This window comes from Parasteatoda tepidariorum, chromosome X2, assembly GCF_043381705.1.
Source record: "Parasteatoda tepidariorum isolate YZ-2023 chromosome X2, CAS_Ptep_4.0, whole genome shotgun sequence".
NCBI classification, from domain to species: Eukaryota; Metazoa; Arthropoda; class Arachnida; order Araneae; family Theridiidae; genus Parasteatoda; species Parasteatoda tepidariorum.
Window position 1 is genome coordinate 6153206 of NC_092215.1, and position 16172 is coordinate 6169377.

The following is a 16172-nucleotide window of genomic DNA, read 5'->3' on the forward strand; positions in this document are numbered from 1 at the left end:
GAGCGTCAGAAAAAATATAAGCCGGTGTCCCACTTGAGTTAAAGATTTTAAAATATTTTAAATTATCGAATACAGTAATATCGCCATCAGTGATATTTACCGATGCCGATAATCGCGGTAAATATCCCAGAAAGCATGTAACCTTACGGCAACGTTGTATCAGAATTTTCCTTCCATTGTCACAAAAATTTTTGTACTAAAAACCTTTTTTCAAATGAAGTAAAAATATTGCAGTTTCAAACCTTTCATCCTAAAAGGGTTAAAAATTATTTTTAAAGCCTTTTTTAAAAAGTATTGTCACTTACGCTTTATTAGAGAAAATAAACCTTATTTTGCTATCTGGGTATTGATCATAATAATAATCGAATTAAACACTATCGTGATAATTATTGACAATGATGCTGACGTAGGTGTTGAGTTTGACTAATTCGCAATACCTATTATTAATTTTAACTCATTGTCTTTATAAAATTTCGATCAAGAAAAACATTTAAGGAAATGTTAGAAAAGATGTTTTTTCTTGAAATATCCATTGTAATGCAAATTAGCTTCATTGAAAACTATCGCGATATATTGCGAAATATTGATATTTCCCGTCATAATATTGCATTCCTAATTACGGCATTACCCAGCATTCGTGTCAATCCAAAACATTAGTAAAATTAAGTTTATTTTTTCCCTATTTGAAAGTTTAACAAATGGAACTACTATTAAAACTATTCTACTAAAAGTGTAAACATTTTAATACGCAAAAAGAATCATTATATCTTCTTAGTAACTCTTAAAAAAGAACAATCGAAGTTAAAAATACTAACTAATGCAAAAAATAGTCACGCTAAAATTCAATCGAAATAACTATTTTAAGCATCCTAAAGCTCAAAAATAAATTTTATTGATTTCTGAGTATCAAATTGCAGGGCAGTTTTTATAAACATTGGTTTGTAATCACGCCATTCTATTACTTCTTTCTATTGCAAGAATAAAAATTGATTTTAAAGTAATATCGCTACAGCGCCTGCTTAAACAATAATTTGTTTACAGTTGCGTAGTCTTGTCAATAATCAATCACATGCATTTCTATATTATAAAGTAAAGAAAGAAAGATTCACCATCTAAATGGCCTTTTAATACTTTATTCATATCATAATCAAAAATCCCTCTACTAGATGATTCAAACAAGACATCTGATGCAAAAATAGAACTTTCTGATTTCATTCTAAGTTTAAAGACTCTGCAAAAATAAAATATACATTAGACAAACATATAAAATACAGCATGATTATAAAATAACATTTGGTTATTTACTTGAGATACATTTACGGGCTATTGTCTGGGATTCATTCATAATAATGACCCAAATACTGTTGAGCACTGCCACGACACCTGGATTTTCACTATTCTCCGCTTAACCATGAGTGGGGCATTTCGAAACTGGCCAAATTATTCGACGCACTATAAGATTCTATATAAAATCTTAAGTATCAGGTGATACTATACAACTTTACTGTTTTTACGAGACTAAAAGCGGTCTGCACTAGTTTACGCTCGTGTATCAATTGGACGATATATAATATAAATTCGACAATCGGATAAATTAGACGATATATTATATAAATATAGAATGTTGATTATATCAAGTATTATATTGGTATATCATAATAATTAGAGCAAATTATTCAATGCACTATAGTTTTTTAATAATTACATGTTTTGCACGAGTTTATACGCGATACTTTTACATTTAAACTTACATGTAATGGGTTTTTATTCGGAAGATTTTTCATGTACTTCCCGTTTGTTTTTATTTTTAACGTATCGCGTTACAATGTTAACCAATTGGTACACGAACGTAAACAAGTTTCAGCCGAGTAAAAACAATAAAACTGTATAGTATCACTTGATGATTAAGATTTCACATAGAATCTTATAGTGCGTCTAATAACATAGCCAGTGACTATTCTAAAGTCCCGTCTTTAGGGCAGTGAATCAAATCCCAGTCTAAGCCGTTGTAGACAATAAATAAACTAACAAAAAATAAAAAATAAAAAATTGGCTTAAAATTTTGAATAAAGGTATAATGGTTAGTGTTGAAAATGATTATCCACCTTTTGCGGTGTCCCGGTTACGATAACAGGAGGATTTTTAAATATTCATAGACGTCTCAAAGAGCGAGAAAAGGGTATTCTAAAAATTTGAGATATAACAGCTATTCAATGCACAGTGATTTGCATCTTTTCATTTCTGTCTAGCGTCACCACTATTTATTTCGATTTGATCTCTTGTTGCGCACGCATATCGCTGCAATAGCGGCACAACTCAAAAAATCAAGTTTTGGGTTTAACGTTTTTATTGCATAAGAAATGCTTTCGTTTGCTTAAACGCGTTGAATTATGAGTTGTGCAAGTATTGCTGCTGAAAGAATGAGTCTTTTCATATTTACACCAGGTCTTAGTCCAAAACGCGTGTTTTTTTAAACTGTGCCACTATTGCAGCCCATGAGCGATATGTTACAATAGGCTTATAATCTCTGCCTCTGTTCATATTGAAAATACAGTTCCAAGTTAAAGTTTTTACTGTGAGGATAACCTTTCAACAAAAAGTAACGGATGATTTTATTTGAAAATTTCAAAATTTTCTAACAGTAATTGTAAGCGTTAGCGCTGGATAATCTTTTCAACAACGCTCTTGAGGGGCCTCCCTGGCCGAGCGGTATCGGAGGTAGCGGGTTCGAATCCCGCCGTAACCCTGGATGTATTCTTTGTGATGTCTTTCTCTGAATTGTTCTATCTGTATTTTCTACTTGACAATGACTTATAAGCCTATATTGAGCACACAAGTCAGCAAATGTATGTAATTTCAATAAAACCAAAACCAAACCAATGCTCTTGAGCGCCTATCTTATAAATATGCATCTTTATACAAAATTTTATTTCATTCCCTCAAATTACACGCTTAACAGGGGTCATATCGCTGGTTCAAAGTTAAAACGACACTTCTCATTCAAACAACACTAATTATATTTGCAGAAGTGTCGTTTTAACTTTGGACCAGCGATATGCTTATTTTATAATCATCTTGTATAGATTAAAGAAATTTATAAAACATGTGTTGAGAAAGTGTGTCCGATCAAGACTGTATAGGTAGATTTTTTACTCGTAATGTATAAAAACGACCCATTAATAACATTTCTGAATTCTATGACTATTTGTTTTTGAGAAAAAGATAGTTTTTTCTTATAGCCGTCGTTGAACAGCCGACCTAATACTTGGGTTTATGAGTACTAATGTTCAACTACGTAGCCTTGTAATTTTGAACCCAATTCAGAAGACAAGGGAACACCTGGATAAAGAATAGGGAGAAGTTTTGCCTTCGTGGAGGTCTTTTTGATGGAACTAACCCGCTTTAGCGTTACATGGAGAGGAAGACCACGAGAACCTCCCACGGTTAGTCTGACGGCAGGGGGACTCTAACCCATGATCCGTTTACCACTGAGGACATTTCACATCAACACTGTGGTCGGTACAAGCCGGATGCGGAATTCGTGTCGACCGAGATTCGAACTCGATTCACCTCATTGGAAAGCGAACGCTCTGAGCTCAGACCGCCTTTACTTCCCAGGCGAGCCCATCGATCTGAAGTCGGGTGGGCTTCAAGCCGGCACTTTGCATCGACCTCAGTTCGTCACAATAAGAGTTTGGTGTCTCAACCACATACTTCGTGGCTCCCAATTCAGCTATTAAACTAAATAATTAAAAAAAATAATCTTCCACATACATCGCGGCTCCCAATTTAGCTATTAAACTAAATAATTAAAAAAAATAATCTTCCATATACATCGCGGCTCCCAATTCAGCTATTAAACTAAATAATTAAAGAAAATAATCTTCCACATACATCGCGGCCCCCAATTCAGCTATTAAACTAAATAATTGAAAGAAATAATCTTCCACATACATCGCGGCTCCCAATTCAGCTATTAAACTGAATAATTAAAAAAAATAATCTTCCACATACATCGCGGCTCCCAATTCAGCTATTTCACTAAATAATCAAAAAAATAATCTTCCACATATATCGCAGCTCCCAATTCAGCTATTAAACTAAATAATTAAAAAAAAAATAAACTTCCACATACATTGCGGCTCCCAATTCAGCTATTAAACTAAATAATTAAAAAAAATAATCTTCCACATACATCATGGCTCCCAATTCAGCTATTAAACTAAATAATTAAAAATAATTTTCCACATACATCGCGCAGCATTTACAATAATTAGTATATATAAAACAAATAACCCTTGAAATCATTAAGATTGAATTTCAGTGCGTGAAAATCCGATCATTAGATCTAAAGTTACAAAGGTTTTACATTAAGAGTATTAAGTATACATTTGAGTATTTAACCGCTTCTTTTACCAATTTTTTTGAAAAAAAAAATTCAAAAATCACATACTTTTTTATTTCATTAATAAATACAAGGAACTAAAACAAAACATAATACACAAGTTCTAAGTTGAAATTTTAATTTTTTTATGTGTAAAAAATATTTAATTTACCATCCCAAATTATCTCGGGCAAATGAAAAAAGTTAAATATTATTCCTTGTATATGTTCACATCTTCATAATCTGAAAAATCATCCGCATTACTTTCACTTTCGCTCGCAAACGTCTTTTTTTTTTTTAAACTCTTTCTTTATGTAAATTTATCAAACATCGTATATACAATTACACAAAATGCGTCTGCAGTCCCACAAGTCGCAAAACCCACAAACTTTCAATCATGGCAGATTATTATTATTACTTCCGACCGAATAAAAACTCGATAAAACAAAACGTATTGACGAGTTTACTCGGGATAATATTTTCAATATATACATACCCGAGGTAACTCGGGATAATCAGGGAAGTGGTTAAGATGAAGTTTACTGAATAATTTTTTAGCCGAAACAAGTATTTCTGATCTAAATGATATAAATTTAAGTTAAAGCAGATTTTAAATTGAAAAAAGATATTTTAAGGTATTCGTAATAAAAATGTTCAAGTTTTGTAATTTTTTTAAAGTTTAAAAATAAATATTAATTTGAGAGTACTTTCCCTCAGCATCAAAAAAAAAAAAATTCTAATATTCATAAAAAAGAAAATTAAGTTAAAGATTTAAAATAACCTATTTTAGTACTTTAAGCGTAGACGTAATTAAATGAAAACATTTTGAAAAATTTCCTCGATTCTAATTCCTATAAAAAAAAAGACTCTTATACACTTACAATTGTTTAATAAGCAAAGAAAAAGTAAATCTGTTTGAATCTTTGAATTGAAAGAAAATTATATTCCATTTGCGAAAATATAAATCCAATTATTTAAAAAACACACAGATTAGATCATTTCTTTTAAAATAAATAGAAATGAACGAATATTCGATTTTTGGTATAAATAGCCAATTAATTTTTGATGTTTCTTATACTAACTTTGTAAATTCTATTTGTATAACATAATTGAATATTCTAGAAAAAGTATTCAAAGTGAGTGCCAAAGATTCAATTTTGCACATTTAAGAAAAACTTATAATACGAGTAAATTTAATAAATTCATTTGTATTGGGTTAAGCGTAAAAATAATTTCAAATCGATATTGTCACCTTTAACTTCATTGTCGTTATATTGCAAATGAATAGTAATACAGTAGAAACAAAACAAAACAAAGCTGGGGCATAAAATAAATTTTGTTGACTAGGCTATCTTTTAATTGAAAATAATGGGATAATACAAGATTTACAATCAGTTGTCAGTCAGTCAGAATGTCCAGTCAGGTTCGAATCTATGCAATGTCTGGTCGGTACGAATTATGCTCCCGGTCGTACTAACCATACCCCTGACGTAAAAATATCCTCAGTGGTAGACAAACCATGGGTTAGAATACCTTTGCCTCTCGGATAACAGAGGGAGTTTTTCGTGGTTTCCATCTCCATCTAAAGTAAAAGTGGGTCAGTTCAACAACACCTAGAAGAGAGAAGCCCTCTGTACGTGCTACCATAAAAAAGTAATGCGATCCTTTAGTAGTCTGAACGTCGCGATATCTTTCAATTTACCCCTCTGCGCAGTTTAGTAGAGCGAATGTTTTTATATCTTTCTTATTCCATCTCCACTGCGCAGTTTACATTCATTACGTTGAACTATTAAATTGAACCACGCGGAGGACTTTTCTCGTTTAGGTAGTGTTGATTAATACATCAAAAAGTCCTCTACGAAGGCTAGTCTGTTCCAATTCTTAATCCAGGAGTTCCCTTGTCTTTCAGGTTATGTTTAAAATTTAAAAGCTACGGCGTTGAACATGATAGGCGTAGACCCAAAAATGAGTTTGCCGTACAACACCGGTCCAGTTAATGTATATGTTTGTAAATTTCAGCAATCTTTGTGAAAGAATGAATTTATAGTTGATAAAACCATAAAACTTGGAAATATTACAAGCTACATATTTTTAATATTTTTATGATTTCATTAAACGTTTTTATTCGAAAAATAAATTTAGTTAAACAATTCTTAAAAATGGTCTACTTACTTATTATGTGCTGTGAACTGCAACCGAATTTCAGATTTAGGAGAACGTTTGGACCGATAATTTTGTTCATTCAACTGTTTTTGGCTATAAAATAAGGGTTCGAAGTGAAGAATGAAAGGATTTAATCCAAGTCCTAAAAACAAAATTTTTTTTATTAAATATAAACATGCAAATATGTAAATTGAAAATGATTGCAAATAATGTAAGACAATTTGAAAGTTATTCATAAACCATTAAATTTAAATCTAGATATTTGGCTCAAAGAACAGTTTTCAAAAAAGAAACAATTTTTACTATTTTTTTTCTCAAGTGGTCAGAATAAAAAACTGGTGCAAAGAAATCCAGTTATGAATAGCGAAATAGAAATCGATATAAACATTCAAAGCAGGAAGAAAATTCTTCTGAAAAAGTAAAACAAACGTGATTTAGTCATTTTAAACTTATTTTTCTTACGTTATCCGCGGTACAGGGAATATAGAAGTTGCTATACCAAGTATTAATATTATATCTGTAGGAGTAGAAACAAGTTTGTGATAAAAACGATCATTGCATAGTTATAGTATTAATATTATTTTATTGGAGTTAAAGTAGGTTTAATTTTTTTTGCGATAGAAATAGTCATTGAAATTTGATAGTATTCTTAAAAATTCTAAAGGAGTTAAAGCAGGTTTTATACATTTAATTATGGATGGTGTTTTCAATATAAATGTAAACAATAACAATCTCGAGCTCCTTATCTGCTCTAGTTCCGGTAAGAAAGTTTGCAGCTGCTTACTACAGCTTATTATGCGAGGCGATATTTTCAAACGGAAAATTTTGTTTTCAATAAAAATAAATTGGATAATTTTTGAGCTCAAATCTGTCGTATTTCTTAAGATATTAATGTTATTAAGTAATTCTGGTGAGTTAGAAGCTAAAATTTGTTTTAGTTATTTACAGATATATTGTTAAAAAAGGTGACATAGTTGCTAGATTTTGAGAAACTCGCTTTTTTTTTTTGCAATCCTGATTTGGTCTTTTTTCATTTGTTTATTACTGTTTGTTCGTGTTGCAAGCTTAGCATCGTCTTACGTTAGTGATAGTATATTGAAGACTTAGAATTTATTGTAAATCTCTAATTTATTTATTATTACAGATATATAAAATTTGCAATATGCGTTGGCCTCTAAATAAAAATGGCAGTTCAGGAGTGTAACTGCAATAATTAAATATAAGTTTTTGTATGTCTGTAATTTATTTATTATTACAGGTATATAAAATTTGCAATATGCGTTGGCCTCTAAATAAGGATGGCAGTTTAGGAGTGTATCTGCAATAATCAAATATAAGTTTTTGTACATCTGTAATTTATTTATTATTACAGATATATAAAATTTGCAATATTCGTTGGCCTCTAAATAAGGATGGCAGTTCAGGAGCGTATTTGCAATAATAAAATATAAGTTTTTGTACGTCTGTAATTTATTTATTATTACAGATATATAAAATTTGTAATATGCGTTGGCCTCTAAATAAGGATGGCAGTTCAGGAGTGTATCTGCAATAATTAAATATAAATTTTTGTACGTCTGTAATTTATTTATTATTACAGGTATATAAAATTTGCAATATGAGTTGGCCTTTAAATAAGGATGGCAGTTCAGAGAAGTGTATCTGCAATAATATAAGTTTTTGTATATTTATAATGATAAATGTAAACTTGTCTGGAAAACTAAAAAAATATAAAAAATAGATTACGCATTCTATAGTCTTAAATAGATTTTTAATAAACTTTTAAACTGTTTAAGGGAGTTCAAGTAATGAGCTTCAAGGATTACAAACATCAAATTTCCATTTAAAGAATAAATATACAAAATGCAAGATACTATAAAAAATAATCAACACAAATAATAAAAATAATCCTAAGAATATGATGTTTAAACCAATTATTAAGAATATAATGTTTAAATACCAAGAATATAATTTGGAGACCAATTTCCAAAATGGCATATTTTGAGCAAAGTAACAGAACAGTTTAAACAAAGTAACATAATAACAGATCATTTAAATGATGATTAAAATGAGATGAAATCAAATCCGAAGAATAATATCTAATAGACTACATTTAATATTACATTTTAGTTTGCTGACGGGTAACTCTGATGATTTCTGAAGTTTTAAACATCTGTTTAATGGTAGAGTATTGGATGAATATTGAAATGCAATTAGAGCAACATGAGCAATACGGTAATGGGGTTTCCGCCGAAAGGCTTATTAGATGTCAAATATAGCCACTGTAATGATGCTTATAAGCCGCATGGCAGTTGGGAATAGAAGATTTGTAAATAATTAATAGGAAATATTTTACGATTCATATTTCACAAAGTTTATTACAACAGTTGAAGAAGAATATAATTTGATATATACATATATTAATATATATATGCAATTTGCTTCATACTTTTTCTACCAAATATATTTTTAGAATTATTTTGTTCAAATAAGCACTGTTTTTATTCTTTTCTTCTTGTTTTTAGTAGTTAAATTAATTCATCGATTTTAAAGGCATTTTTTACTTTTGCTCCACGTCGGTAAGCTTGTTTTCTGCTTTCTTTTATCTTTAACTCATTTTCAATTGCATTTTTATTTTTTAAGCGATATAGACGCATTATAAAGAATAATTTTTATCTTAGGATAATTATTCCTTACTTGGAAATATCGCATTTACCATCGGAAAGGAATGAGTCTTCATGAAAACTTTTACGTTTTCCCATTAAAAATTTTTTTATTTTACTTTATTTTATAATTCCTTTTGGCGTGATTATCTTTGATTTTTGCATATATTCTATTGTAATTTATTCCCAATCGTATTCCCAAACAATTATTATGATTATTTCATTAGAACATGTTGATTATAAGTGCCAATTCTGATAAACAAAACGGACAATTAGACGAACAAGGATTGACTCAACTTTGGTCAATAATGAAAAAACGTAATTTTTTCATATTTCTCTCCCCTTTTCAAAAATCTTGAACTGCAGGCTGTCTTTTTCTTATTGTTGGCAATATTTTATTGAAGAAAAGGTGCAAAATTCAAATTTTGCATGAATTGTAAAACATTCAATTTTTAACTGCGAAAACAAATTTCAGAAAAATGAACTTTAAAAGCAAGATTTCATTTTATTTATTAACCGGTGTTAAACGGCCGACCGAATTTTGAGGTTAAAACTATTAATGTTCAACACCGTAGTTTTGTAAATTTGAACCTAATCCAGAAGACAAGGGAGCTCCTTGATCAGTGTTTCCCAAAGTGTGGTACGCGTACCCCCAGCGGAACGGGAACAATTTAGAGGGGATAAGCGTGCTCATGCGAAATATCTTGCCACAAACGAAATTTTAAATTTTTTTTATTTAAAAACAAAGCTAGCCATGAAAATTTACTATTACGTATTTTTCTATTGGCTATTTTTTGCAGAGTTAACAGTTAATAGTTAGTGGTGTCAACAGCCAGTTTAAATTTTTAATTTTTGGGCTATTTTTTATAGTGAAAAATGTATTCATTTTTTATTAGTGGTACACAGCGTCACAAAAATTTAGAAAGGGTACACAAAAGTCATAAGTTTGGGAAACACTGTTCTAGATCAATCGTTAGGCCATACTACCCGGAGGATTTTTTGATGTGGCTAACCCGCATGTGACGTTACATGGAGAGGAAACTCACGAAAACCTCCCCCGGTTAGCCCTACAGATAGAGGATTCGAACAAATGATCCATCTACCACTGAGGATATTTTATATTAGCGCTATGGTCGGTACGAGCAGGGAGCAGAATTCGTATCGACTAGCCAACACTGTGATTTGAACCAGGGTTACGACTGGGAGACGAGTGCTCTATCCTCTGAGACACCACGTCTCTATAAACAAAATAAACAAATAAGTTCAATAAATTGAATGATGAAATAATTGTTTTCCTCCCTGAAGTCATAATCTATAAGAATTCAACTTGAAAATAAATGACAGTAATACCTAGACATTTTAAAATTACCCTTTTAGAAAGACGAATAGATTTGACAAATACGAATAAGTTCGAAGTCATAATATAAACGGTAGCCAAAAGAATGAACCAAAAGGTAAAATCCTTACCAGATTGAAACTTGGCGAGAAAGAGGTGGCTGAAAGAACAGTTTCTCTCCCTCTTGTTGTCATGGCAACACTTTAGTCAATGATTGCAATCTCGATTGAATTTATGCCATCCCTATATCTCCAAGTAAGCCAAAAGCCGGCGGTGCTGTTATGGTCTGGGGGCGAATCTTCAATCAATAACGAAATCTGACAACGACACTTTAAAGTCGATGCTCACGATGCTTAATTAATTTATTCTCACGCGTTTTCAGCTTTTTAGCTAATGACAGAGGGGGAGTGGTTAGGAATACCAATCAGCGGTTGGTGGGGGCACTTTTCAGACAAAACGAGATGGATTTTAATTGCTAAGGGATAGCAGAGTTAATTAGTTGAACTTGGTAGGATAGAAAGCAACTCTCTACTACGACGTAATAACGGATGAAACTTCGGAATTTGTGACGGAGAGGGAGGAGTTGATGATAAATGAAAAGATCATGTTGACAAACATGATCTTAATTAAGGCTTGTCGGAACATTTCGTTTAATTTCACTCGGTAATTGTCAACTTTATGACAATTTAAGAAAAGTTGCGAAATACGCATAATGATGATTGGCGAAAATGTTAAAATGGTTAATTCAGCAATAAAGTTACAATTCTATAAATTCTTTATTCAAAAGTATTCATTTAAAATGAAGCAGAATACTCTGAAGCATTGGAATTCAGCTAAAATAGTTTTATAGTGTTTTTTTAACACCAAGTATTCCAATAATTTTCACATACTTGATAGTTGTTACTTGTTTTGGTTATTGGTTACTTATATTTTATGAGTCATTTAAAACACTAAACAATATAAAAATAATTTTACAATATCTGAAATTCACCTGTTCCTATCTGTTGATAAAATGTGGAACTCTTTTGTTTTTCGTGCTGCGATTTTCAAATCTCGGACCTTTTGGGAACACCGAACACTCAAGCCTTAAAACACTTTTCCTATCGTCTGATAAACACGGGTATCATAACTACGAAGTATCCCAAGTGAACTTTCCCTCACGTTTTTAAGTCAGGCTTAATTTATAATACTGTTTGCTTTTGATAGCTTGTATACGTAATCCCATTGATGTTTTAAGCAATATATCTGATAAAAGCTCCTGTTCTTATTAAACTGTACATTCAACGCGATTCAATAACTTTAAATACCAAAAAACCATTTTGTGGTAGTTTTATACAAGCCAGTTTCTTCTTCTACAAGAAACTGGCTTAGGCAAAATGTTAATAACATAACAATACAATTTTTAAATATGTTTTATCTTCAGTTGTTATACCACATCCTACACTGTTAAAAATTTTCTTTCAAAAATTATGATAAAATAACTGGCAGCTGTCTGTCCATCCGATTAACCGCTAAGTTTAAGGTAAAGAACATTTTCTTTTATGATTTTGAAACCATTAACAAAAAGTATGGTTATAAAACCATGGATACAAAACTAGGCGGTTTTTTAACCATTTACAACTAGCATTTTTCAAAAACGTAAAAAAATATTAATTATTTTGCTAGACATAAGAGCTCGGCTTTTCATAAAGTAATGGGCATTGGAGAGTGTCGGACACTGGAAATTCTTCATGTGTTGAAGGGAAGGGAGGAAATATTGGGATGTCAACACTAGGATGCGAACTTGCCGGTCACGAGATTGACAGATAAGTCAGCTCGGCTATGATATATATGTACGCAGTTGCAAAGAACTAAGTAACTTCATTAGGAGGTTCTGTGGGTGCGATAAAATTCTGGTTGTTTAACCGTATTAGGTGAAAGAAGCTAATAAACAGTCTTTCTCAAACTTAACAGGTTGATTACCATTTTATTTATGGTTATTTTACAGTTTTGATTAAATATGGTTAAATAACCATTCAATAAATTGTTTTTTAACCATTTTTTCCGAGAAATTTCTAACAGTGTAGTCACTCAAGAATCTGTCCTGTCAGAAATCTCGATTGAATTCGAACTGATATGAATTTATTGATTAATTACAACAAAACAAATTTGCTATTACAAAACAGATAGCACCAGTTTTGATATTTCATCCATATGCTAAAATTCACACTAAGTACAAAATAAATTAGTTTTTTCATATGCTCATTTTGTAGACATGACACAATAGCACGGAATGGCATTTTCAATTAAGTCTATTTTTCACTATTATACAGCATAAAAAAAATCAGATATTTATTCCAATTTTTTGTTTTCTATATTACCCAATAAAATATTATTTAGATCAGCTCTTATAATTTTAGTCCCAGCCACAGCCACAAAAATTAAATACATTTTCCAATAAAGTAATAAATTATGGGTCCATCCTGATTTGGAGAATTGAAAAAATGCTTTTTTAGGAAAATGTCTTAAACAGTGTAGATGAAAATTAGAAAAAAAACCAAAAAAATTTCCTATGGTTAACCCCGGAACTCTAACTCAATTTTCTACTTATTACTAGGAATAATTTATATCAGGATAATGCGAATTTAACTCCCATAATTGAGGAAAATGCCAAGCAAATTTCTCATGGTCAGCCTCCAGGATTCTAATTGAAATATTTATCGACTGCTAGAAATAATTAATATCAGGATAATATGAATTCAACCCCCATATCAGCATAATAATTTAGAATAAGTTATTTGAGAATTTCGTCCAGAAAAACACGAAGTTTATAAGTAAAGCTAAATAAACTGTGCGATAACAAGTACTTTGTTTCGAAAGATGGAAAACAATGGATACATGTTTTATAGAACTAAACTAGTTGGAAGAAATTCTTTAGAAAATCATTTTAAAGAAACTTGTAAAATATTCTTTTCGCTTCAAGTTAAGAAGAAATAGTTTGTTGCTGTTTAGGAAAAATTTGAAACAAAGTCACTCCAGCCCCTGGAGCAAAATTTGTGCTTTTTCTTTCCTTTTTTCACAAAACAATTCGCTGTTTAAAAATACTTTATTTTTTGAATCTGTAGAAGCTAATCTCTTTTTAAATACAGACTAAGTAAGAAATATTATTAGTATTTAAATAATTATTAACGATTTTATAATGTTATTTGTTTTTAATAAAAAAATCAGTTTTCTCATAAAATAATAAATGCCTGAGAATTTTTTTTTTTTTTTTTACTGTTATTGAAGTATTTCTCATTTTTTAATATTTAAGCAACACGGTTTATTGTTATGAACATAAGCTTTGGTAAACGTCCATATGATATTTATTTTCAATAGAAAAGAAATTTTATTACAAAAATTTCATTTTTACTACATTTATAATATGCACTAGATACACGGAAAAAAATTCTGGTAAAATAACTGTACCGTATAGTGATGACATTTCTGATAAAAAAAATACATCATACTTGGTAATTTTTCCGTTTCTGTGGGCCAGAAGACTATGATCTTTAGTCAAAAGTAAAAAATTAATTTTTCAACTAAAATATGTGTAGGCAGTTTTAATATATCCCAAATTAAGTATTCATAATCATTCCAAACATTATAATTTACTTTTTGCACCGACAAGAGTACAATTTAATGAAAAATATGTTAAAAAAATTTTTTTAATTTATTTTTTAAATTTTTATTTCAGAAATATACATAGGAATTTCACTTTACTGTTACATTTTTATCAGAGTAATTAGTGTTAAATTATAGTACAATTTTTCAATTTGTTGGATTAGTTAATATTCTTGACAAACTTATAGTTTATATCCTATCATTTGACATTTTACAATTTTTGAATGACTTTCGAAAATTAGTTCCAAAAAGCTCCACGAGGCAATTAGCTAAACTTTTTTTGTTGTTGTCTTCTTTGATGTTTCTTCTTTCGAAAAACCTGCCCCATTTTGCCCATATTGCAAAGGTGGACTAAATATACCGAAAAACAAAAATTATGTTTTTTATCTTCATGTGTTCGAGTTATTTTGTAATTAATTCACGTTATTTTATAATATTACTTCGGAAATATAATTTGCTTTTCATTTTTAATATAAAATTACGAATATTATTATATTTTCATTGCTACATTTAATTATTTAAACGTACTATATTATTTTTTTATTTTTGCTCGCCATATTTCAGCCGCCATTTTGTTTGTTTGGGTATTTTTAGTGTATTTCAAAATTTAAACTATGAATTCAATTTACCTACACATAAAAACTCCTAAATACAAATTTTGAAACAAATTTTATAGAAATACTAATTTTGCCCACGAAACCTTGGATGCTGGTCCACTGTGATATGATAACTATTTACGGGATACTCTAGTTTTCAGCTCTTATAACCACATACAGTCAGACCCCTATTTAACGAACCCCTATTTAACGAATTTCGCGATTTAACGAATTTTTCTTCAACCCCAGCAAAAACAGAGTCAAAAACTCCTAATTAACGAATAATTAACCCCGAATTAACGAATTATTTCAGCATCCGGAAAAAATATTTTTTATTAATTTTGATCAGAAAAATATTGCATTTTTTTTGTCATTGGCAGATTCTAAAGGGAAAAAAATTTCCTGGGAGGAATAAAATAGAAAAAGTGCATATTCGTTTCAAAATTCGTCGTGGGTAGGTGGGCAGAGTCAGAGTCATCTTCCGGGGGTTTGTCAAATGGATTATGAGTCAAACAGGAAATTCCTTTCTTATCTTAGATATTCGTTTATAACTAGTAATTTTTAATAATACATATGTACAAAAAACAATTTTTTTTGAACCCCGATTTTACGAATGACCCCGATTTAACGAACAAAATTTCCGGTCCCGATGAATTCGTTAAATCGGGGTCCGACTGTATTTAGTATTAGTTACAAAATTGAAAAGTAAATTTACCGAATAAATAGTTTTTATGCCATGCTCAAAGGTATTATTATCAAATTATCAAATTTTACCACAATTTTCACATTTTTCACTTATTATAAAGCCATATTTTATCGTTAATTTTACCAAATTCATTAACAAAGTGCTTCGGTAAAAATTATCGAGCTTTTTTATGGTCCGTCAGAGCCTAAAACACTATAAGTGTTCTAGTAGTTTTGACCATACTTTTTTTTTCTCAGTGTAAAAAGTAATGTTATAATTTGAATTGAGATCTTTTACGAAAATCTTTATAATGGTATTTACTTTTAACATGAAGAAAAAAAAAGCAGTTATATTACAAAACAATTTGCTCTTTAGAATACTTCCTTTATAATTGTTATCATAATTGTCATTATATAATATTGTTATTATAATTGTCAGCCTTATCGAAAGTATTTCTTAAAAAAAAATAAAAAATAGCTTTATTAGAAAATGACTGGTTTTTTAAAAACGAATTCCTATTAACTCCTGTAAACTCTGTTTTTCCTTTAGCGAAAAAGAAAGCAAAGAAATCTAATCTAAGGAAAATTATTATTTAAGTAAATAATCGCGAGTTTCAGTTTTCAGTTTGCATCTCTGCAATGCTTTTTATAATATAAGTTTTAACCGCTTCCCTGATATATATATATATATACCTTACTGTTAC

The 16172-nt window shown here is 30.1% G+C and overlaps 1 protein-coding gene across 3 annotated transcripts in view; it reads right to left on the minus strand.

Annotated features, from left to right (window-relative positions):
• The window catches only part of LOC107445643 (disintegrin and metalloproteinase domain-containing protein 10), a 78773-nt gene that overhangs the window by 25637 nt on the left and 36964 nt on the right, over positions 1–16172 (minus strand). For 2 of the 3 annotated variants that reach the window (XM_043046195.2, XM_043046194.2), the window contains exons 2-3: positions 6557–6689; positions 1110–1231 (exon numbers count right to left, since the gene is read on the minus strand). In XM_043046195.2, the coding sequence (XP_042902129.1) occupies positions 1110–1231; positions 6557–6689 (255 nt within the window). Of the gene's footprint in view, positions 1–1109; positions 1232–1305; positions 1417–6556; positions 6690–16172 lie in introns of those variants that run through there. The other variant, XM_043046196.2, reaches the window with a different exon arrangement.